Genomic DNA, 24,737 nt, shown 5'->3' on the forward strand with positions numbered 1-24,737 from the left:
AGCTGTTCGGAGACGAACAAATCGAGGAAGAAGAGGACCAGTCGGGGTCGGAAGGGGACCAGTCGGGGGTCGAAGAACTCTTCGAGCAACAAACCGTGAGTGACGACGTCCCCTTACCGAAAAACCGACCCCGTGCGGTAACGACCCCGCCCTCGGGCCCGGTCAAACCGCTGAAAAAAGATTCCGACGCCCCGCCCTCGGGCCCGGCAACGAAACCGAAACGGAAACCGAAACACTCGGACTCCCACCATGTCGGATCCGAGAAAAGGGCGACATCGACTTCGACACCGAGGCTACATACAAAGGGGAGCTCGGTATCGAAACATTCCATGTCGAAACATAAATATGATTTATCGCCCAAAAGACACTCGATACCCAGAAAGTCGGAATTGAGCAGACATTCGGTGTCAAAAACAACAAGATCTGACGATCGAAAACAAAAACAGCTCTCGGAACCAGGACCCTCGGTGCCGATTCAGGAGCAACAGACAGATCCCAAACAAAAGATCTTGTTTATTGATCCACAAACTGGGAAAGTGGTCACGAAGAAGAGAAAGAGTGAACAGTCAGAAGATAAACCTCTTCCTTCAAAAAAGAGAACAATGGGGACGAATATAACTCCTCCTGCTTCTCCTCGTCCTAGAGTCACACCCTCTTCTCCTATTCCTCACAATAGGCCAAATATTCCTACACCTTCCACACCAAGACCAGCTACACCTCAGTCAGATGTAGACAGTGATCTAGGGGAGGGAGAACCTCAAGGGGATGACGAAACTATCCCAGATGAGGAAGATCCATGGGAAAATTATGATGTAGGGTCAGATGAGGACAACGACCCAGAGCTATATCCCTCAAAGCCTTCACCACCTGATGATAACACAGGGTTTGTGCAGCTCATTAATAGAGCAGCAAAATATCACAAACTAGATATGCATACAGAACCTCAAATAGAGGATTTCTTGTTAGAGACTCTACCTAATGCACAGAGAACATCAGGTACTCTTCCTATGCTGAAGGGTCTTCTTACTCACACAGAGGAAATATTCGAAAACCCAGTGAGAGCCAGGGTGTTAAACCCAAGAATTGATAAAAAATACAAAGCGGCTCCAAAGGACCCAATATTTATTAGAGGGCATGTACCTCTAGACTCGCTGGTGGTCTCAAACGCTCGTAAAAGAGCAAACTCATTATCTACAGGAGAGACTCCTCCACCAGATAAAGAGTCGAAGTTAATAGATGCATCAGGTAAAAGAGTAGCATCACAGGCAGCGAATAGCTGGCGTATAGCCAATACACAAGCACTACTCGCACGGTACGACAGGGCACATTACGATGAGTTAGAGAAACTTCTCACACATCTCCCAAAAGAACATCAGAAGAAGGCAGACCAATTAATACAGGAAGGTAAAATAATAACTAATACTTCCATTAAGTGTGCATTAGACGCAGCGGACACTGCAGCAAGGTCTATTAACACTAGTGTCATGCTAAGAAGGCACGCATGGCTTAGAATCTCAGGATTCAAACAAGAAGTACAAACAGCACTACTGAACAAACCATTTGATCAGAAGACATTGTTTGGTTCAAGCACGGACGAGACATTAGAAAAAATGAAGAAAGATACGGAAACGGCTAAGTCAATGGGAGCATTGCAACAGCCAACACACAGAGGTTCCTTTCGTAGATCCACCTATAGAGGGGGCTCAAAGAACACAGGAACGAGTCAGCAATCCACATCTTTCACACCAACATCACCCAGAGGTAATTCAAGAGGCAGTTACAGAGGTAACAACAATAAGGGTAGAGGCCGCGGAAATAATAACAACCGCAACGCCTCAACACCAAAACAGTGACTTCATAGAACTCCCCCCTGACCAAATAACACCGGTCGGGGGACGTCTATCACAGTTCCTACCTGTCTGGGAGAACATCACGTCAGACAAGTGGGTGAGACAAATTATCCAACATGGTTATTGCCTAGAACTCACAGCTACCCCACCAAACATCCCCCCCAAACAGCGTCCAATGAGTCAAGATCATCTGACATTGTTAAGAGAAGAAGTTCTAGCACTTCTACAAAAGCATGCAATAGAGAAGGTCCCAAAAGATCAACAAGGAACAGGAGTATACTCTCTATACTTCCTGATCCCCAAAAAGGACGGGTCCCTAAGACCAATATTAGACCTCAGACCTCTCAATGCTTACATAAATTCGGAGCACTTCCACATGGTCACGCTCCAACAAGTACTCCCTTTACTGAAGAAAGGGGACTTTCTTTCTACACTGGATCTAAAAGACGCTTACTTTCATATCCCAATTCACAAAGCCCACAGAAAATACCTAAGGTTTGTGTTAGAAGGACAACACTATCAGTTCAAAGTCCTTCCGTTCGGTGTCACAACAGCACCGAGAGTTTTCACAAAATGCCTAGCTGTGGTGGCAGCACACCTAAGAAGACAACAAATACATGTCTTCCCATACTTGGACGATTGGCTAATAAAGGCCAAATCAAAGGAAGAATGTCTTCACAACACACAGAAGACAATTCAATTGCTGCACCACCTAGGGTTCACGGTGAACTACAAAAAATCACACCTGCAACCAAACCAGATTCAGCAATACCTGGGGGCTACAGTAGACACAGAAAAGGCAATAGCATACCCCAACCCAATCAGAGTACAGACAATGGTCGGGTTAATACAAAGATTTCAACCACAACACTCACTACCAGCACGAGTGTTTATGCAACTATTAGGCATGATGTCCTCCTGCATACTGCTAATACCACATGCCAGACTACAAATGCGCCCACTACAAGAGTGTCTAGCGACACAGTGGAATCAGGCTCAAGGTCAGATTACAGATCTGGTGTTGGTAAACGACCGGACGTATCGCTCTCTGAAGTGGTGGAACACAGAAAACATTTCCAAGGGACGGTCGTTCCTAGAGCCAATTCCACAAGTAATAATAACAGCGGACGCATCGCTCTCCGGATGGGGAGCGCATATGGACAGACACACAGTACAGGGGAAGTGGAGTGTGCAGCAAAAGAAACTGCACATCAACTACCTAGAACTATTAGCAATATTTCTAGCACTAAAAGCTTTCAAAATGCAAATAACAAGCAAAGCAGTCCTGATCAGAACAGACAACATGACTGCAATGTATTATATTAAAAAACAGGGGGGACACACTCTCTCCAACTGTCCAGACTAGCACAGGACATATGGAGATGGGCCATTCCTCAAAAGATCTACCTGTTAGCGGAACACCTACCAGGAGTTCAAAATCAAATAGCAGACATCCTAAGCAGACAGTCAGAACAAGTACACGAATGGGAGCTGCACGACCAAATACTACAGCCATTCTTCCAAAAATGGGGGCAACCAGAGATAGATCTGTTTGCCAATCATCAGAACGCAAAATGCAAAGAATTCGCATCCAGGTACCCACACCAAAGGTCCCAGGGCAATGCACTGTGGATAAATTGGTCCAACAAATTTGCTTACGCGTTCCCTCCTCTACCACTAATTCCATTACTGGTTCGGAAACTGCAGCAACACTCAATGACAATGATACTAGTGGCAACCACGTGGGCAAGACAGCCGTGGTTCACCACGCTGCTACAACTCTCACAAGTACCACATCAAAAGCTAAGGTTATTACCCATGCATCTTACACAGAACCATGGAGAAATAATGCACCCAGATCCCAAACAACTGAACCTAGCGATCTGGCTCCTGAGGTCATAGAGTTTGGGTATTTAGATTTACCACCAGAATGCATGGAAATCATTAAACAAGCAAGACGTCCTACCACCAGAGCATGCTATGCAGCAAAATTGAAGAGGTTTGCTATACACTGTAACAGTAAGCACATCAACCCTCTGGACGCATCCACTAAACAAATCATTTGCTATTTATTACACTTACAGCAATGTAACCTAGCATATACCTCTATCAGAGTTCATCTCGCAGCCATAGCGGCGTACCTACAAAAGAGGCAACATCTGTCACTGTTTAAAGTACCAGCAATTAAAGCTTTCATGGAAGGACTCAAAAGAGTCATTCCACCAAGAAGACCACCTTCCCCAGTCTGGAATCTTAACATAGTGCTTACCAGACTAATGGGGCCACCATTTGAACCTATGCATAGGTGCGAAATACAATTCCTCACATGGAAGGTGGCCTTCCTCATAGCTATCACGTCACTTAGAAGAGTAAGTGAACTGCAGGCTTTTACGATTCAAGAACCATTTATGCAGATACACCAAAATAAAGTGGTTCTTAGAACAAACCCAAAATTCTTACCGAAGGTTATTTCAGCATTCCACATCAATCAGTCAGTGGAATTACCGGTTTTCTTTCCAAAACCACAAACAGTTGCTGAAAGAGCCCTACATACACTGGATGTTAGAAGGGCTATATTGTACTATATAGAAAGAACACAAACTTTCAGAAAGACAAAACAGCTATTTGTTGCGTTTTCTCCCACACATAAAGGCAATCCCATCTCCAAAGCGGGCATTGCCAGATGGATTGTAAATGTCAGAAGCAGTACCTGAAATATCCAGATCTCCGTGGGAGCGAGCGGCTATCTTCAGTGATGCTAGTTTCCGAATTCCCAAACACCCCTGCACCCGGATTGCTCCAAGCCCAGGAATGGAAGGGAAAGGGGAAGTGGATAACAAACAACAAAGAGAGTCTTCCACACTGGTGCCTCGTACTACCTCTGGAAGGAGTGGCTGGGGAACACCTGCAACAGGGAGCAGAACATTACTAACGTTCTAATAAATCATGGGCGACACACTCACTCTCGACTCTCCTCAATCATACCTGGTTAATGTGTGGAGTTAGCTTCTCTCTTAATGAGTCCCAAGGTGAGGTGAGGGTTGGTACTCTTGTTGCTTGTTTAGAGATGTTGCAAAGATGATGTGAAGGTTAGAGGTGGTAGACAACAGTATTACCATATGCATATAATATATACTCTCATTTACTTGACGAATTTCGAAATCAAGGAGAACACTCAAAGTCTGGTCACAACTGGATGTTCAGAACAGTTCTGGAAGCATTCTCTGAAGGTTCTGAATAGATGACGGGCAAAGCACTGGGCTACGACAGAACCGGCAAGTCTGAAGAATGAAAGTTCTTACCGGGGTTCTGAGACAATGCGGAAGGTACTTGCCCACTGGAACGAAACTCCGACAAGGAATGCTTGACTGACAGAGTCCGCACGGCCAGACACAGGCCGCGTCAAGTCAGAGGCACACAACCGGGAATGCAGGAATCCTCAGGAACGAAGCGTGAAACGCTTCCAGGGTAACGGGACAGAGTCTCTGTGAAAGCTGACTGGAAATTGCGGGAAAACTATGACAGAGCGCGGTGAATTGACAGGAGCCTAACTCAGGGCGTCTAACTGCTGGAAAGGGACAGTTGAAGTGCGCCACATAGAACGTGCGGCGTTAGGAAATGGCGGACTGCAGAAAAAGACTAGAACGCTAACTGCATCGAAATGGCGGCACAAGCCGGAGGCGAGCTACTCCTCCGACCAGCCGTGATCATGAGCCAATTTCTGCAAGGAACCCCAAAGCGGGAACAGCCTCCCAACAGGAAATCTTCCCCTAGCTGCCGGGACTGACAGGGGTCTCTTGCTGGGGGTCGGCACAGTCCTGACAGTACCCCCCACCAAAGCCCCCTCCCTGGGTTTTTGGGGGTGAACCTTGTGGAATTCGCTGACCAATCTTGGGGCATGAACGTTGCTGCTGGGCTCCCACGACCTTTCCTCGGGACCATAACCCTTCCAGTCCACGAGGTAAAAGATTTTTCCTTTCTTGAGTTTGGAGTCTAGGATCCTCTTAACCTCGAATTCCTCTGAACTCTGAATTTGAACTGGAGCTGGGGGCTGGACACGTCTGAAGTTAGGTGGGTTTCTTTTAATCAATGACACGTGAAACGTAGGATGGATCTTCAATGACTTGGGGAGAGCCACTCTCACACTCACTGGGTTTATCATTCGCACCACAGGGTAGGGGCCCACAAATCTAGGTTGGAACTTTCGATTTCCTCTCAACCTCATGTGTCTAGTGGAAATCCACACCTTTTCTCCTGATTCATACACTGGACTCTCTTTTCTCTTCTTGTCTGCCTGTACCTTGTAAGCATCTTTGGCCTTCTGGAGATTGGAAGAGGCTAACTGATAGGATTTCTGTAGCTCGTGTATAACCTCTTCGGCTGCTGGGACCTCCACGTCTACCCGACCCACTAGCATGTTAGGATGCCGACCCGAGTTCAGATAAAAAGGGGAAAATCCTGTAGACGAATGGACGGCATTGTTGTACGCGAACTCTGCCGTACTCAACAATGAGGGCCATTCCCCCTCCTGATCCATCAAATATAAGTGGAGATATTGTTCCAAATCCTGATTCACTCGCTCCGTCTGTCCATCCGTTTCCGGGTGAAAACTGGTGGACAAACGGGAGTCCACTCCTAGACCCTTGAGGAAAGCCTTCCAAAATCGAGAGACAAACTGTGGGCCTCGATCGGAGATAACCACCTTGGGAACCCCATGTAATTTCACAATGTGATCCACAAACAGGGTAGCTAACTGAGAGGCTGTGGGGAGGGACCTCAAAGGGACAAAATGGCTCATCTTGGTAAACATATCCACCACCACCCAAATGACGGAATACCCTTGGCTAGATGGCAGGTCTTCTATGAAGTCCATGGAGACTGAATGCCAAGGAGACGGGGCAATGGGCAACGGCATTAACAGGCCCTGCGGGGACTGTCTCATACTTTTACCCTTAACACAGGGCTCACAAGTGGCGATGTACTGCCTCACCTGAGCATCCATGCCGGGCCAACTGAAGGCTCTCTTGATTAATTCCAGGGTCTTCTTCGCTCCTCTATGGCCTGCTAGCGGATGGTCGTGAAAGTGCTGAATGACTTCACCTTGCAATTTCTCACTGGGGACAAACATCTTTTCTTGCCAAAAGGGACTTTGGTTTCTCACAATGCGGTCTGGACCACCTGATTCCCAATCTGAATATTCGGCCTTGGAAAACTCTTCCTTTATTCGGGCCTCCAAATCGTCCTCGACAGCTATGGCCACTATCTTCTCCTCCGGAATGATGAATCCTTCCATCTTGGTTTTGATTTCCTCTCCCATACTCAGACGGGACAGAGCATCCGCCTTTCCCTTGGAGGAGCCAGGCTTGTAAGTGAGGACAAAATCATAATCTGCAAAGAAGAGCGACCAACGCAATTGCCTGGGGGTGAGCGTGCGCGCTGACTTGAGGAACTGTAGATTCCTATGATCTGTGAAAACCGTGACTACATGTTTCGCTCCCAACAAATAATGTCTCCACACTTTGAATGCTTCTTTGACGGCCAAAAGCTCCTTGTCAGCAATGGAGTAGTTTATCTCCGCCGGGGTAAGCTTGCCGGAATGGTACGCCACTGGATGAAGCTGCCCGGTGTTCTTCTGGCGCTGTGACAGGATTCCTCCTATGGCCAAATTGGATGCATCGGCCTCAATGAAAAAGGGCTCACTCGAACAGGGGTGTTGCAGTACTGGGGCTGTCACGAACGCTTCTTTTAATTGCTGAAACGCCTCCTCCGATTCTCGTTCCCAGACGAATCGCACATTTTTCTTTAGTAGCCTAGTGATGGGGCTCACCTTCTCGGAGAAGTTCAAGATGAAGCGTCTATAGAAATTGGCGAATCCCAGGAAACTTTGGATCTCCTTCACAGATCTGGGCGCCGGCCAAGACTTGATCGCTTGCAACTTAGAGTCGTCCATGGCTACTCCTTCCGGAGACAAAACAAAGCCCAAAAACTCCACTCGGGAAGAGTGGAAGACACACTTCTCCAGTTTGACAAATAGATGGTTTTCCAGTAGGCGTTTCAGGATGGCTCGCACATGATGAACGTGTTCCTCTAAGCTGTTGGAGTAAATAAGGATGTCATCGATGTAGACCACTGCGAAAAGATCCAGACACTCCCGAAGCACATCGTTGACAAAATGCTGGAACGCTGCGGGGGCATTGCAGAGCTCGAAGGGCATCACTTGATATTCATACAAACCAAACCTGGTTCGAAAGGCAGTTTTCCACTCCTCTCCTTCGGCCATGCGCACCAAATGATAGGCCCCCCGTAAATCCAATTTTGTATACACACTGGCATCTTTGACTTGATCCAAGAGTTCTGAAATCAGGGGCAGAGGGTAACGGTTCTTCTTGGTGGCCAGGTTCAATGCCCGATAATTAGGCTTCCCTGTTTTCAGTTTCTATTTTGGGTAAATTCTGGTGGTGTTTTGTCAGTGTTTTCCAGTGATTTCAATACCTGAAAAAAACAGTGCTTTTCAGTGATTTCAAATTTTCGCACCATAAAAAACAACTGAAACGGTGTTTTTCCGGTGTTTATGAAACGCTTTGCTTTTATTTTGCTGGCTTTCTTCATTGATGCATGGCATATAGACAGTGCATGTACGTGTATATGAAGTTCAAATACATTTTCACAAGTCAAATTTATTGTAGTAGACCATACAATATTTCTTCAGAGATTCTTTAGTCATTCGTGCTCTCTCTTTCCTTCCCATGTACACTTTTATTTGTGAAAATGCCCTCTCAACATTGGCACTTGAGACTGGCAACGCCAAAACAGCCAGTACACAACTTGCCAACTCTGGCCACTGACGTAGCTTCCCATGCCAGTACTGGTGCACCTCAAGGTTGACATTCTCTGGGACAGGTTCTGCAACATACGCGTTGAACTGGGTGCACATGCCCTCAGAGGTATTAAAGCGGTCAAAAATGAAGCTGTACTTTGAAAAGTCCGGAGAAAATTCCCCTTTACGGAATGGATCTAACACTTGTGCAGCGTACCAAAGTGAGGCTTCATTGACTTCAAACGCCATGGTTGGTGAAGGGACATTTCTATGCATCATAGATAGCCATTTCTCATGCATGGTAAAATAAAAGTTCCTGAATTGGTCTTCAACACTTCTTTGCTTCTCAAGTGGCAAGCATTCTAACAGGGAACATGTTGCCGTGCCAAAGTCACTAAAAGTGTCGTCTAGCCTACTCTCGAGGAGATGTTTGACATCAACACCAATTATACTGAACACTTGGTACACAAGGGTGTTTTCTGACTCTAGTTTTTTTATTATGTCCACTACAGCAGTCATGTTTTCCTGCAAAAATCTAAGGATGCAGTACAGTGTACTTTTCTTGACATCACTATCAATATGCACCCGAAGATCCTCACATTTCTTGCCTTTTGCATCATCACTAAGCAAAAATTCAGTAAGGGGTCGCCACATAGATAATATTGCATTCACGGCCTCTAGTACTGAGAACCACCTACTAAATGACACAGTTGGGATGATTCTTTCTTTGCTGCCACACAAAACACAAAATGAGAAATATTTGCGTTTGAGTTCCCGCGCATAACGAAACAGTGCGCCTGAATGTACTACAAAATCAATAGCATTCTTCATCAGCTCAGAAGATTGTAATGCTGCTTTCAGCATACCATCTAGCAAGTGGCAAGGATCTCTCACAGGGAAACACTTCAGCTCAGGCATTGCTTTTGATAGGTCATCACATAACTTTTTCATATAAGTAGCTGAATCGCTGCAAATACAAACAATGTCACTCCAATCTTTGTTAAACTTGGTAAGAACTCTCTGCAGCAGCATTCCAAGTGACACTGCGTTGCATGTTTCCAGTACATCCAGATCTGCCATGATGGTACGTCTGTGCCATCCATTTTTTGCATCACAAAATGTGATTAGCACTGCCACTGCTGGGTCGCCACGCATCTCTGGGGTTTCATCAATGGTAACAGAGATCTTCACATCACCTTGGAGTAACTCTGAAATATGTTCAATATCTGCAAGGAACACCTCTGGTAGGTATTTCTCATACATTTGTGTTGTTTTTGGTAATGTTTTGAATGCTGGTGCACGCTTGCGGAATAGATTCCCAACCGGTCCATCAGCTTGGTGTAAGCTGGTTCCAGATTGCACTAGGGCACGTACAAATTCATGTGCCACATCCTTTTCTTCCTCACGTTTTCTTTTGAAGCGGGTCATTGTCTCAGCAAGAGACATCTGGCAAAGGCTGTCGCTATTAGGTGGCTCTTTCAATTTCAAGTGGGTCTTGGTGACAAGATGTTCAGCAATTCGGCTTGCAGTTTTCCCACTTACTATTGGGACAGTCACTCTGCAAAACCTGCAAATTAACATCTTTTGGCCACGCACTTCTTCAACCATGAAATCTTTGTTTTCCAGCACATAATCTTCTGCCGTCTTTATTCTGCGGGGCATTCTGTTCTGCGCAAAGTAGATCATGAAAAAAGACACTTAGAAACCGGTTGTGTACTGTTGAGAAAATGATGCCACTGAACAGGCTGCCAACCAATTGGTGAAATTGAAGAACACATATTTGAGGCATAGCATAAGGATCCATTTTATCTTTAGCTTTTGATTTAAAACTTTAAAAATCTGTATCCTAGGTACCCTAAATGCTTATAAACCATCATGCTTTAAAAAAAGAATTAGTTTCTGGATGTATGCAAATTAGCTAACCTCCATCTTGCCTAAAAGTGATTAATACTTGGTGGTCGAAAGCCCTCAGGCCAATTTCACGCTTTATAAAATTGCAAAGGAATGCAATGTATACACAGATGCAGGTCAGGTAACCTATTGTCAGGAGAATGTTCAGCTTAATGAAAGGGGAATGTTGAATCCATATGTGTCCAGTATGAAACATTCAAATACAGTTCAACAGTAATAACGACCAGTGGTGTAAATATACTTACATAGCTCCCAGACGTGCAACTACAGTCAAATTTCGGGGTGGAGGGGTGGATTCTTCTAGCAATTGGCAGAATGGAGATGCAGGGGTTCTAAGAAGGGGTGAAATCAAGAAAGCCTTGTTAAGTAAAATTTTCTTGTTGGATAAGCAAAATATGAAATACAAGGCAAACAATACAGAATAGATTGGTCAGAGCGCACTGCACACAATCACCACCACTGCTTCAACGAAGGTACACAACTCTCATGAGTTGGGGGAGGTCCGTTTTAAAAATGTAAAACTCAATCGAATTGGACATTTGCTACAATGTGTTTAACCTAGCGCTTGAGACCGTACTTTGCTATTGCAGCGCTGTGTCTGGCAGATGCTCTTTCTGTATGTGTTCCAGTCCTTAAACAGAAGGGGGAACGGAGACCATGCAGGGGATCGATCATGTGCATTTGTGCACGCTTCCCCCCCCCGAAGGTGTCCCCTGGCTGAAACACAAAAGTCTATTGAAGGCCAACTTAATGGTAGTCCTCATTTATCGACCTCAGAAGGATGTTAGAATGGGTGGACCTGCCGGGATTTACCTGAGCCATAGGGTCAAACACAGTCCTCATACAGTGGATGCAATAGTCTGCTAGTAACTACACCCGTTTCTTCATTCTACAAGGGGAGTTTGCTTTTCCCCCTTTTTTTTTATTAACAAGGAATGCCACGCATGCAGCGCTCCCTCACTACCGAATAATAATGACCTGCACTGGCAAGATGAGGGGTTTGGGTGGACCCGAGATCGGGATTCAGACTGTTAACTTTACTCTGTTTTGGGTTTGAGGGAGAGGGTGATTTACTACAGCAGGCATATTTGGTTGTTCCGCTGTATAAGAATTTGAGTGTTGTGCACATTTTAAATTTTTTAAATGGAGCCAGCAGTTTTCCAGCACTTGTGCATTTGGAAGCATGGGCACATTTAGGTTCTGCTCTCAGTTTACTTCAGAGATGGGTTGGTGACTGCAAGTTTCTGAGAGCTACCTTGGGAGTCCGGGTGAGGCCTGGCCCAGTCATCGTTGCAGGGCGGTCTCCTGTACAGTAGGCATCAGTTACAGGGTAAAAAGCCTCAGCCTTCCTACCACAAGAAATTATCTTTCCAGCTAATTACTAACTACACTTATACTGAGCCTTTATGTTCGAGCAGGCCTATGTTAGAGAAAGTGAACATAAACAACTACTAAGCATGCTTAATTAGACTTAACTTCCCATATTCCAAAATGCTTACAGTGGAGCAAATACGTCCTTGCTCCTGAATGATTATTACATCAGAACAAACCTTTTACAGAACATGGAATAGGCCGGGTATGAAAGCAGCTTGCCAACAGGCTCAGTGAGATGATTCACAGGTGAAATTGCGATGAGATGGAATGGTAGTTTGTGATGGATTTTGGGGGCCCTGGGCCAAACGAATTTTGGGGGCCCCCGTTCCGCATAACTTTGAATTTAAGATCCAGTTTCAGATTTTTCATGACCTCTTTGGCTAGGTCATTGACAGTGCACAGCATACTCGTCCAAATTGTAAATGTGTTTATATCTAATATTTAGGTATAGTGACTTGTGTTTTCAATATTTAAAACAGCAGCTTCTCACTAATATTACTGCTTCTAATATGTGAGGTCCTGTTTTGAGCGAAAATAACCTTTTTTGATGGATGTTGCATAAAAGATAAACACTGCATTTCTCTTCAAAATGTCCCTAATATACTCTCTCACATTCAGCGCTTGTGTGTCACAGCGTCAGCTGAGTGCTTGTGTGATCTGTGGCACCTCCCCGGCTGTGAGCACGGCAGCGCTTGTGTGTCACAACATCAGCTAAGTGCTTGTGTGATCTGTGGCACTGTTTGAGACACTGAGACTGCCGGCCTGGCTCAGGTTCTTGCTGTGATTGTGGCGCGCTCTCATAAACTTTCTGACTGTCTGATGTTTTCAGAAGGTGTTGGGCGTGTGACCGATGAGTGAGCACATGAAGGAGCATCTCTGAGACATGCCTGGATTGGGAGGGAACTGGGGAAACTCCTTTTCTCCTGCCGCGATCGATCAGGCATGCGCATCCTCTGGGGTGCAAACCTCAGACCTGCTCTCTGATTCCATGTTTAAAAATTGGTTTAATGCCACAATTTATGGTTAAGTGCGTGTGTCATGAATTGCATTGTTTTCTTGTTTTTTTTGTATTTATTTTAAAGCTTGGTATATCGAAAGACACTAAAAATTCAGGAAGAGTCTGTCGCTGGCTCTCTTATTCTACCCCTCAGTTCTCTCTCTGCCTCTATGTGATGTGTTTTATTCCGCCGCCCTACAGTCACAAGCCGCAGCAACGGCCGGGCCTCTGCCTCCAGACAGTCAGGGCCACGGCCGCCTCAAAAAAGGTGCTGCCTGGGGCGGACCGCCCCCCACGCCCCCCCTTAGCTACGCGGCTGCGTCTGATATCTCTGCGTTTTGTGTCCCCGCATGTCAGCAAACTCTCACATGCTGCCTGTAAAACTGCACATAGAGGCACAAATGTAGGTGCAAGACTTAAACCTCTTTGCCCTACAAACATAGTACTGGTCGGCTCACTGAACATTAATGCTATGGCCCGTGAAGTACTCGGGTGCGACTGCAGTTAAACAGGCGCCAAAAGACATTAGCTCCTCTCCCCCCCACGTGAGTCCGGCAGGGGGCCTGGTGTTTCTCTGGCCCTTTTGCCTTTCACACCTCGGCTCCCCATTCTCGTGTCTGCCTTCGCCCCCTGCACTCTGGCGCTCATGTAAAGCGCTCTGATATCTCTGCGTTTTGTGTCCCCGCATGTCAGCAAACTCTCACATGCTGCCTGTAAAACTGCACATAGAGGCACAAATGTAGGTGTGGGATGCACAGAAAAATGCTAATCCTAAGCAGAAGCAGAGAACGTCAATTATGGCGATGTTGCGGTGAAAGCATGCACCGTACACATTTAGTCTTGCAAAACAGTGGCCTAATTGTAGGTGATGGACACCGGTGCACCTCCATGACAACACCAGTTTATGCGGGTGGTCACGATGGACACCCAGGCACCCCCAAAAAGCAGTGGGACCAGAGTACCTCTGCGGTTACCTTAAATGGACATCTTCCACCACTGGAAATATTCCCACTCAGCCATTTTAGGGCAAATGAGGTCAGGAACAAAAAGCAGCGGTGAAGCCAGTTAGGCTGTGCCCTTTTTGCGATATAGTAGAAAGGCCTTACTTTATGAAATCTCAGATCATCATTTCATGACATACACAAATAATAAACTTGGTGCAGAGGCAAAGCAGCAGCTTCCGAAAACGAACAGTGCCTTCAAGTGCTTATTAACTGTAGGAAAGAAGGTAAAGTAGGGCTGGTCGATAGGACAATGCAGGATATAATAACAGTGTGTGCTGACCTGTACAGCAATGCCCCTGCACCACCTCTCTGTGGACCCGTTTCATAATGCTTGTAAAAAGTCTACTTCAGTCCTGCAAAAGGTACCCAAGAAAAAGCGCACTTAGAAAGTGTGTGGAGTCGCTCACAGTTTCATTGCGAAGCAGCGCAATAGAGCATCAGAGCAAACATAAGGTCATACTTACTGGCAAAATGAGAAGGAATACTAACTAGTCGACGATTTCCCCTTGAATTTCACTAAAATGGGAAATGCAATATCCTGCAGAGTGTTTGAGATAAGTCCCAAATGTCCATGCATTAGTAGTGGTCCCAAAGCAAGACTTAAACCTCTTTGCCCTACAAACATAGTACTGGTCGGCTCACTGAACATTAATGCTATAGCCCGTGAAGTACTCTGGTGTGGCTGCAGTTAAACAGACGCCAAAAGACATTAGCTCCTCTCCCTCCCACGTGAGTCCGGCAGGGGGCCTGGTGTTTCTCTGGCCCTTTGGCCTTTCACACCTCGGCTCCCCATTCTCGTGTCTGCCTTCGCCCCCTGCACTCTGGCGCTCATGTAAAGCGCTCTGATATCTCTGCGTTTTGTGTCCCCGCATGTCAGCAAACTCTCACATGCTGCCTGTAAAACTGCACATAGAGGCACAAATGTAGGTGCAAGACTTAAACCTCTTTGCCCTACAAACATAGTACTGGTCGGCTCACTGAACATTAATGCTATGGCCCGGGTGCGGCTGCAGTTAAACAGGCGCCAAAAGACATTAGCTCCTCTCCCCCCCACGTGAGTCCGGCAGGGGGCCTGGTGTTTCTCTGGCCCTTTGGCCTTTCACACCTCGGCTCCCCATTCTCGTGTCTGCCTTCGCCCCCTGCACTCTGGCGCTCATGTAAAGCGCTCTGATATCTCTGCGCTTTGTGTCCCCGCATGTCAGCAAACTCTCACATGCTGCCTGTAAAACTGCACATAGAGGCACAAATGTAGGTGTGGGATGCACAGAAAAATGCTAATCCTAAGCAGAAGCAGAGAACGTCAATTATGGCGATGTTGCGGTGAAAGCATGCACCGTACACATTTAGTCTTGCAAAACAGTGGCCTAATTGTAGGTGATGGACACCGGTGCACCTCCATGACAACACCAGTTTATGCGGGTGGTCACGATGGACACCCAGGCACCCCCAAAAAGCAGTGGGACCAGAGTACCTCTGCGGTTACCTTAAATGGACATCTTCCACCACTGGAAATATTCCCACTCAGCCATTTTAGGGCAAATGAGGTCAGGAACAAAAAGCAGCGGTGAAGCCAGTTAGGCTGTGCCCTTTTTGCGATATAGTAGAAAGGCCTTACTTTATGAAATCTCAGATCATCATTTCATGACATACACAAATAATAAACTTGGTGCAGAGGCAAAGCAGCAGCTTCCGAAAACGAACAGTGCCTTCAAGTGCTTATTAACTGTAGGAAAGAAGGTAAAGTAGGGCTGGTCGATAGGACAATGCAGGATATAATAACAGTGTGTGCTGACCTGTACAGCAATGCCCCTGCACCACCTCTCTGTGGACCCGTTTCATAATGCTTGTAAAAAGTCTACTTCAGTCCTGCAAAAGGTACCCAAGAAAAAGCGCACTTAGAAAGTGTGTGGAGTCGCTCACAGTTTCATTGCGAAGCAGCGCAATAGAGCATCAGAGCAAACCTAAGGTCATACTTACTGGCAAAATGAGAAGGAATACTAACTAGTCGACGATTTCCCCTTGAATTTCACTAAAATGGGAAATGCAATATCCTGCAGAGTGTTTGAGATAAGTCCCAAATGTCCATGCATTAGTAGTGGTCCCAAAGCAAGACTTAAACCTCTTTGCCCTACAAACATAGTACTGGTCGGCTCACTGAACATTAATGCTATAGCCCGTGAAGTACTCGGGTGTGGCTGCAGTTAAACAGACGCCAAAAGACATTAGCTCCTCTCCCTCCCACGTGAGTCCGGCAGGGGGCCTGGTGTTTCTCTGGCCCTTTGGCCTTTAACACCTCGGCTCCCCATTCTCGTGTCTGCCTTCGCCCCCTGCACTCTGGCGCTCATGTAAAGCGCTCTGATATCTCTGCGTTTTGTGTCCCCGCATGTCAGCAAACTCTCACATGCTGCCTGTAAAACTGCACATAGAGGCACAAATGTAGGTGCAAGACTTAAACCTCTTTGCCCTACAAACATAGTACTGGTCGGCTCACTGAACATTAATGCTATGGCCCGGGTGCGGCTGCAGTTAAACAGGCGCCAAAAGACATTAGCTCCTCTCCCCCCCACGTGAGTCCGGCAGGGGGCCTGGTGTTTCTCTGGCCCTTTGGCCTTTCACACCTCGGCTCCCCATTCTCGTGTCTGCCTTCGCCCCCTGCACTCTGGCGCTCATGTAAAGCGCTCTGATATCTCTGCGTTTTGTGTCCCCGCATGTCAGCAAACTCTCACATGCTGCCTGTAAAACTGCACATAGAGGCACAAATGTAGGTGTGGGATGCACAGAAAAATGCTAATCCTAAGCAGAAGCAGAGAACGTCAATTATGGCGATGTTGCGGTGAAAGCATGCACCGTACACATTTAGTCTTGCAAAACAGTGGCCTAATTGTAGGTGATGGACACCGGTGCACCTCCATGACAACACCAGTTTATGCGGGTGGTCACGATGGACACCCAGGCACCCCCAAAAAGCAGTGGGACCAGAGTACCTCTGCGGTTACCTTAAATGGACATCTTCCACCACTGGAAATATTCCCACTCAGCCATTTTAGGGCAAATGAGGTCAGGAACAAAAAGCAGCGGTGAAGCCAGTTAGGCTGTGCCCTTTTTGCGATATAGTAGAAAGGCCTTACTTTATGAAATCTCAGATCATCATTTCATGACATACACAAATAATAAACTTGGTGCAGAGGCAAAGCAGCAGCTTCCGAAAACGAACAGTGCCTTCAAGTGCTTATTAACTGTAGGAAAGAAGGTAAAGTAGGGCTGGTCGATAGGACAATGCAGGATATAATAACAGTGTGTGCTGACCTGTACAGCAATGCCCCTGCACCACCTCTCTGTGGACCCGTTTCATAATGCTTGTAAAAAGTCTACTTCAGTCCTGCAAAAGGTACCCAAGAAAAAGCGCACTTAGAAAGTGTGTGGAGTCGCTCACAGTTTCATTGCGAAGCAGCGCAATAGAGCATCAGAGCAAACATAAGGTCATACTTACTGGCAAAATGAGAAGGAATACTAACTAGTCGACGATTTCCCCTTGAATTTCACTAAAATGGGAAATGCAATATCCTGCAGAGTGTTTGAGATAAGTCCCAAATGTCCATGCATTAGTAGTGGTCCCAAAGCAAGACTTAAACCTCTTTGCCCTACAAACATAGTGTGTCTTCCACTCCTCTCCTTCGGCCATGTGCACCAAATGATAGGCCCCCGTAAATCCAATTTTGTATACACACTGGCATCTTTGACTTGATCCAAGAGTTCTGAAATCAGGGGCAGAGGGTAACGGTTCTTCTTGGTGGCCAGGTTCAATGCCCGATAATCAATGCAAGTCCTCAAGGTCCCATCCTTCTTCGGAATGAAGAAGAGGGGCGAAGACACTGGAGACTGAGAGGGGCGGATGAATCCATTGGCTAGATTTTGTTCAATATAGTCCTTCAAATCATCCTTGAGGCCTCGGTAGAAAATGGCCGCCCGCTTAGCCTCTGGCCAACTCGTTTCGACGATCAATTTATTGAATTGTGCCAGGTAAGCCACCAAATCACGATTCCCTTGTTTCAATTCCAAAAGTTCATTGTCGGTGGTCTGTGAAACATTTCTTCGGTCAAAAATGCGCAAAAACTCAGCTTTGAATTCTTCGAATTTATACAACACTGGATCGTTGCTTGCCACCAAAGGCAAAGACCACGCGGCGGCATCTCCGCTCAGGTAAGACAGGACAAAAGCCACTTTCGACTGATCCTCTTTAAACAGAATGGGCTTACACAAGAAATGCAGGGAACACTGGGTCAGAAAGATTTGGGCCTTGTGGGGATCTCCCTGAAATCTCTCAGGCGGGGCCAACGGAATGGTAGGGGACATCGCGTGCACCACCTGTGTGGTAAACTCCGTAGAAGAGGATGAGGAGGGAGCGGAAGCAAAGGTAGATGATTTTATACCACCGAAGTTGGGGCGCGGGCTCTCTGCTAGTTCATCTAATCTCTGTCTTAAATAACTAGCCTCCTGGTTGGATTTCCTAACTTCCTCCCTCGTCTCACTCAACTGTTTCTGAAGTCCCTCTAACACAGAAGCCAAAGCTTTGACATCCAAACCCTCGGCCATCTCGCTCAGACGGAAGATAATTGAGGCACTTCAATCTGTCAGAAGCAGTACCTGAAATATCCAGATCTCCGTGGGAGCGAGCGGCTATCTTCAGTGATGCTAGTTTCCGAATTCCCAAACACCCCTGCACCCGGATTGCTCCAAGCCCAGGAATGGAAGGGAAAGGGGAAGTGGATAACAAACAACAAAGAGAGTCTTCCACACTGGTGCCTCGTACTACCTCTGGAAGGAGTGGCTGGGGAACACCTGCAACAGGGAGCAGAACATTACTAACGTTCTAATAAATCATGGGCGACACACTCACTCTCGACTCTCCTCAATCATACCTGGTTAATGTGTGGAGTTAGCTTCTCTCTTAATGAGTCCCAAGGTGAGGTGAGGGTTGGTACTCTTGTTGCTTGTTTAGAGATGTTGCAAAGATGATGTGAAGGTTAGAGGTGGTAGACAACAGTATTACCATATGCATATAATATATACTCTCATTTACTTGACGAATTTCGAAATCAAGGAGAACACTCAAAGTCTGGTCACAACTGGATGTTCAGAACAGTTCTGGAAGCATTCTCTGAAGGTTCTGAATAGATGACGGGCAAAGCACTGGGCTACGACAGAACCGGCAAGTCTGAAGAATGAAAGTTCTTACCGGGGTTCTGAGACAATGCGGAAGGTACTTGCCCACTGGAACGAAACTCCGACAAGGAATGCTTGACTGACAGAGTCCGCACGGCCAGACACAGGCCGCGTCGAGTCAGAGGCACACAACCGGGAATGCAGGAATCCTCAGGAACGAAGCGTGAAACGCTTCCAGGGTAACGGGACAGAGTCTCTGTGAAAGCTGACTGGAAATTGCGGGAAAACTATGACAGAGCGCGGTGAATTGACAGGAGCCTAACTCAGGGCGTCTAACTGCTGGAAAGGGACAGTTGAAGTGCGCCACATAGAACGTGCGGCGTTAGGAAATGGCGGACTGCAGAAAAAGACTAGAACGCTAACTGCATCGAAATGGCGGCACAAGCCGGAGGCGAGCTACTCCTCCGACCAGCCGTGATCATGAGCCAATTTCTGCAAGGAACCCCAAAGCGGGAACAGCCTCCCAACAGGAAATCTTCCCCTAGCTGCCGGGACTGACAGGGGTCTCTTGCTGGGGGTCGGCACAGTCCTGACAGTAAAATGCATTCAAATATGCTACTTAAAGGCAAAGAGAACATTAACTGTTCCTCCTAGAGCTCACTCTACACGTAAACTAGGAGCATCTATGGCATTTCTGGGAAACATTCCATTAGATGACATATGCAAAGCGGCTACCTGGGTTACACCGCACACCTTCACAAAACACTATTGTGTAGATGTGCACACAACACAACAAGCTAGAGTGGGACAAGCAGTATTAAAAACATTATTTCAGACAGTTGCAACAGACACGGGCGACCACCGCTAGGGAGAGAACTGCTGTATAGTCTATTCATAATGTACCATCTGCAGCCCATATGCCTCGAACGGAATATGCTACTTACCAGTATGCATCTGTTCTTGGCATAGAGGGCTGCAGAGTGGTACATGCCCTCCCAGCCTCCCCGGAAACCTGTGTCTGTTCCAACATTATCTTATTTAGATACACTTACATGGGCACTCTTATCTGTATTCTACTATACTACTCCATCTAACCCTACTATGGCAAAACAATCTAAGGATGGAGCCGATGCCCATGCGCACTACCAACCAAGGGAGGAGTCACCAAGATACAAAAGACTCTCCAAGAGAAAAACAAAGTGCAATCATCCGAGCCCAACACCAGATGGCGATCTATTCATAATGTACCACTCTGCAGCCCTCTATGCCAAGAACAGATGCATACTGGTAAGTAGCATATTCCATCTGTAAGAAACAGTAGTTAGTGTTAGATTCCTTAACGCCCCACCCATCCTCCCCGTTCTGCGAACCGATATCTAGGGTTAAGGACATCCCTTTCAGGGCCCTAGTTTCATGGCACCAGTTTCTGTTTCTATCATGGCTCTGCGTTTCTGGCGCGGAAAGCTATGTGGAGAACTGACGTCAGCCCGCGAGGGCGGCGTCTAAGTACTCCGACGTCATCCCGGCGATCACGACGCCAACGACTGACGCGGAGATGCAGACGACATCTAACGATGCGCAGGGGTACTGCTGACGAAAACTTTCTGGATCCAGTCTGACGCCTGGGGATATTGTAAGGTAAGGAATTTAACACTAACTACTGTTTCTTACAGATATATCGTTACCGAAGGTAAGTAACTTGTGCTTTAGCCTCTGTGTTGGGTCTCATTGAGGATGCTGGGAGGCTTCTTGGCCTGATTGCCTTACCTCCTGCATCCTCCTTATCAACCATGCATGATGGCATATGCAGGCTCTGCAGTGGGATTTGAAGTCTCATGGGGAATAGCACCAGGAGAGCCTATTGGATTCTATCCAGTTGTCGGAGGAGACTGCAAAAGATTTGCAGTGGTGGCTGCTCGACCGCAGTTGAACCACATTCAGATCTTTCTCCATACTCCACCCCAGATGTGATGGTGGTCACGGATGCATCACCCCTGGGTTGGGTAGACCATTTGGGAGAGGCAGAGATCAGAGGATTCAGGTCTCCGACAGATTCCCACCACTGCAAAAAACTTTTGGGGCTGCTGGAAGTTACCTTGTCATTGAAGACCTGCCTGCTGACCGTCAGTGGCTGGCTGGTGCAGGATCTCATGGACAACAACACCGCCATGTACTACAACAGGGAGGGTGGATGGGGTCTTGGGTCCTGTTCTAGAAGGTGCTGCGCCTCTGGAGGTGACTGAGGCGTCAGGGTGTTTCCCTTCTGGTACAGCTCCCGGCGCGATCTATAAATGCCCGTGCAGACAATTAAGCCACCAATGCTTAGTAGATCACGAATGGCAGTTACACCTGGAAGTGGTGCAGGGTGTCTTTCAGAAATGGAGAAAACATTGGCACCATCTCTTTGCCATCACCAGAACATGCAGTGTAAACATTTGAGCGCTTTGGAGTTACCAGGAAGGCTCTCCCTCAGAGATACTTTCTGCTAGCAGTGGAGCTTGGGACTTCTCTGTGCCTTCCCTGCCAGTAAAGGCTTTTACCACTGCGTTGGCATGCAAGGTGCATGTCCTGGATATCTGTCAAACTGCTATGTGGGCACTTGTGCACACATTCACCAAGACCTACTGTTTGGACGGCCAGGTCCGAAAGCACAGGCATTTTGTCAGTTTGGTTCTGCAGGACTTTTTGATCAGAGTCATTCCACAGACTGACCACCCTGGGTGGTATTGTTTTTTTGGGGTTTTTTTGTTGAAGGATTTATATAGCGCGAACAAGGGGGAACATCACTTACAACGCATTTTTTACAACGCACTACCATTACATCGCAACCATTACAACGCATACCATTACAACGCATTGCGCTGGGGGGCGCTCTAGGATAGGGAATATATTTAATTTACTATCCAACACATTCCCTGCTATCCACGGGGACTGGAGTTGGAATAGTAAATTAAATAATTCACTATCCAGCGCCTAAAAGCATTATGCGTTGTAATGGACTGCGTGGTAAAAACCTCGTTGTAAAGGCATGCGATGTAAAAGCATGCGTTGTAGTGACATCAATCCGCGAACAAGATTCTTACGAGTATCAGAGTGCTTTACAGACCAGTGTAAGAAGGAAACCAAAAAATGTAATAAAAACAAGGGATAGGTGCAAACATGGTACAAAACTTAAACATGTAAAGTCAGTTATCTTGACAGAGCAAATGTCAGCTAGTTGAGGATAAATACATAAATAGGAACAATAAAACAAAAGGTAGCAGACCGGACAGGATCACGTGAATTGAGTCAAGAGGATCGCTCTCACTTCTTTTTTTAAGGCGGCAGGTGACGAATTTGTTGTTATTTCCGTGGGTAAAGCATTCCAAATCATGGGAGCCATACCAGAGAATGAGCGAGAGTACGTTGTTTTCTTGGTAAATCGTTGTGGTTTTAGAAGTGTCTTTGCACTCCTGGAGGATCTGCTGTCGGCAGAGAGCTCCAGTTTCTTAGCTAGATAAAGTGGGGAATTGTGGTGAAGGGCTTTGTGAGTCATACAGGCGATTTTAAGATGAATTCTAGCTTCAAATGGTAGCCAGTTGAGGGCTCTAAGGTCAGGCGATGTGTGAGTTTCTCTTTGAGCCAGTGATGAGTCTTGCCGCAGAGTTGATAGTAGCTCTTAATGGGGCTGTTGACGATCTTGGGAGGCCACATAGGGTTACAGCACCGTATTCCACTCTAGGTATTACTAGGGCTTGAACAGCTTGTTTAAAATCAGAGGCTGGTAGAAAGAGTTTCAATTTTCGCAAGGTCTTCAGGTGGAAGTTGGCTCCTTTAGTGGAGGCGCTGATGTGCTTCTGCATCTTTAGATTACCGTCAAGAATTATCCCAAGTGATTTAGCTGAATCAACAATGAGTGGTTGACCTTTGAGAGCTGTTAGGTGCTTTAGCCAGTCAAGGATAGTGGGAGTTTTGTTGAGGGGGGGGGGGGGGGGGGGGTGATTAGGAGGAATTCTATTTTTATTGAGGTTAGTTTCAAGTGAATTTAGGCCAGCCAAGTTTGGGTTTTTTGGAAGGTGGGGTTGAGAGATTTGATGTCCTCGAGTGAGTGGATCTTGATATAGATTTGGGCATCGTCAACATACATATGGAAATGAGTCTTGGTGGAGCTGAGAAGATCAGTAAGAGGTTCCATAAAAAGATTGAAAAGGGTTGGTGAGAGAGAAGAGCCTTGTGGAACACCAAGAGTTACAGGGAAAGAATTGAACAGGGCTTGGTTGAATTTGAATCTTTGGGATCTGTTTTGAAGGAAGGAGGCGAACCAATTATATACAATGTCAGACAAACCCATTCTTTGTTTAAGGAGTTCAAGCAAGTTGTAGTGTTTGACGGTGTCAAAAGCAGACGATAGGTCTAGTAGGCAAGCTTCATTTTGGTCTAGGATTTTTAGAGCGTCGTCAATTATGTGAGTCATGGCCGATTCTGTACTGTGACCTGCTTGGAAACAAGATTGAAATTAGTTAAGCAACTTGAAATTATCAATGTGTTTGTTCAGCTGTAGGTTAACACATTTTTCCAAGAGTTTGGCTAACGTAGGTATGTTGGAAATCAGCCGATAGTTATTTAGGTCCAAGGGGTCAGTTATCTTCTTTAGGATCGGCGAAACCTGACCAGTTTTCAGGATGTCTGGAATGATTCCTTGAAGGAGGGACGTATTTACTATCTTGGTCCAGAGAGGTAGTAGCAAGGGAATGAAATCTTTTAAGTAGTTGGCCGGGAGCGGGTCTGTAAAATGGTTGGAAGGGTTCAGAGAGGTTAGTGTCTTTAGTATAGAGTCTTCACTGTACGTGTTGAAGTGGGACCAATGTGCGTTGTTTTTGAGTTTGAATTTTTACTGCTTTGGTATCTATTCACAAGGTAAGAAATCTGCTGTTCACAGTATCCACCAGAAGAACAAGTTACTTACCTTCAGTAATGCTTTCAGGTGGATATTCTAACTGCAGATTCCTCACTGCTCGCCCACCTACCCTTTCTATAGAATGTTCTCTTTTCCGTTTAAAAAGGTCCGAATTTAGGAATCTGCATACTGGTTGTTCCAACCTGCTGTTTGGTTGTGCGCCTGAGGACACATACAAGATCACGAAAGAAATTGACATCCGCTCTCTGGGATGGCGCTTGTTTGAATCTTTGTTGGTCACTTTTATGCAGCTTTGTTCGTCTCTTCTGGAGCAGAGCTACATCAGTGCGTAGTCGCACGGGGAGACTTACCAGTACATAGGAGTGCTGCTTTTTTACATTTCTGGATACAGTCAGGTGTTTGAGGATATTGACAAGGTGATGAATCTGCTGTTAGCGTATCTACCAGAAAGAACATTACCAGAGTTAAGTAACATGTTCATTTGAGCCATACAAAAATCCACAACCACATAAATCTGCAGTATTATCAAAGAACACTGCCCCCATTTACTGCTTATCACTGAAGCTTGGATCTTGAACACCACTTCAGCTATAGAACCTGACCTCCTACTGCCAAAATTTGATGCCTCACTTAAAGACCGAAAAGAGTTGTGGCTGAGATACACTTTTTTGATGCCATCACCAGTAAGGAGATCCCAAGGCAGAGCTATATGTCCTTGACGCAC

General features: G+C 46.3%; 2 protein-coding genes across 2 annotated transcripts in view; one reads left to right on the forward strand and one right to left on the reverse strand.

Annotated features, from left to right (window-relative positions):
* Positions 1–24,737, forward strand: part of LOC147710431 (ER degradation-enhancing alpha-mannosidase-like protein 3) — a 353,737-nt gene that overhangs the window by 260,764 nt on the left and 68,236 nt on the right. The gene's annotated exons all lie outside the window — the stretch shown is intronic.
* LOC147710432 (uncharacterized) lies at positions 8,515–10,329 on the reverse strand. Its single transcript, XM_086921119.1, has one exon. The coding sequence runs from the start codon at positions 10,327–10,329 to the stop codon at positions 8,515–8,517; it is 1,815 nt and encodes a 604-aa protein (XP_086777245.1).

Source organism: Lissotriton vulgaris, chromosome 5 (genome assembly GCF_964263255.1).
Source record: "Lissotriton vulgaris chromosome 5, aLisVul1.2, whole genome shotgun sequence".
NCBI lineage: Eukaryota > Metazoa > Chordata > Amphibia > Caudata > Salamandridae > Lissotriton > Lissotriton vulgaris.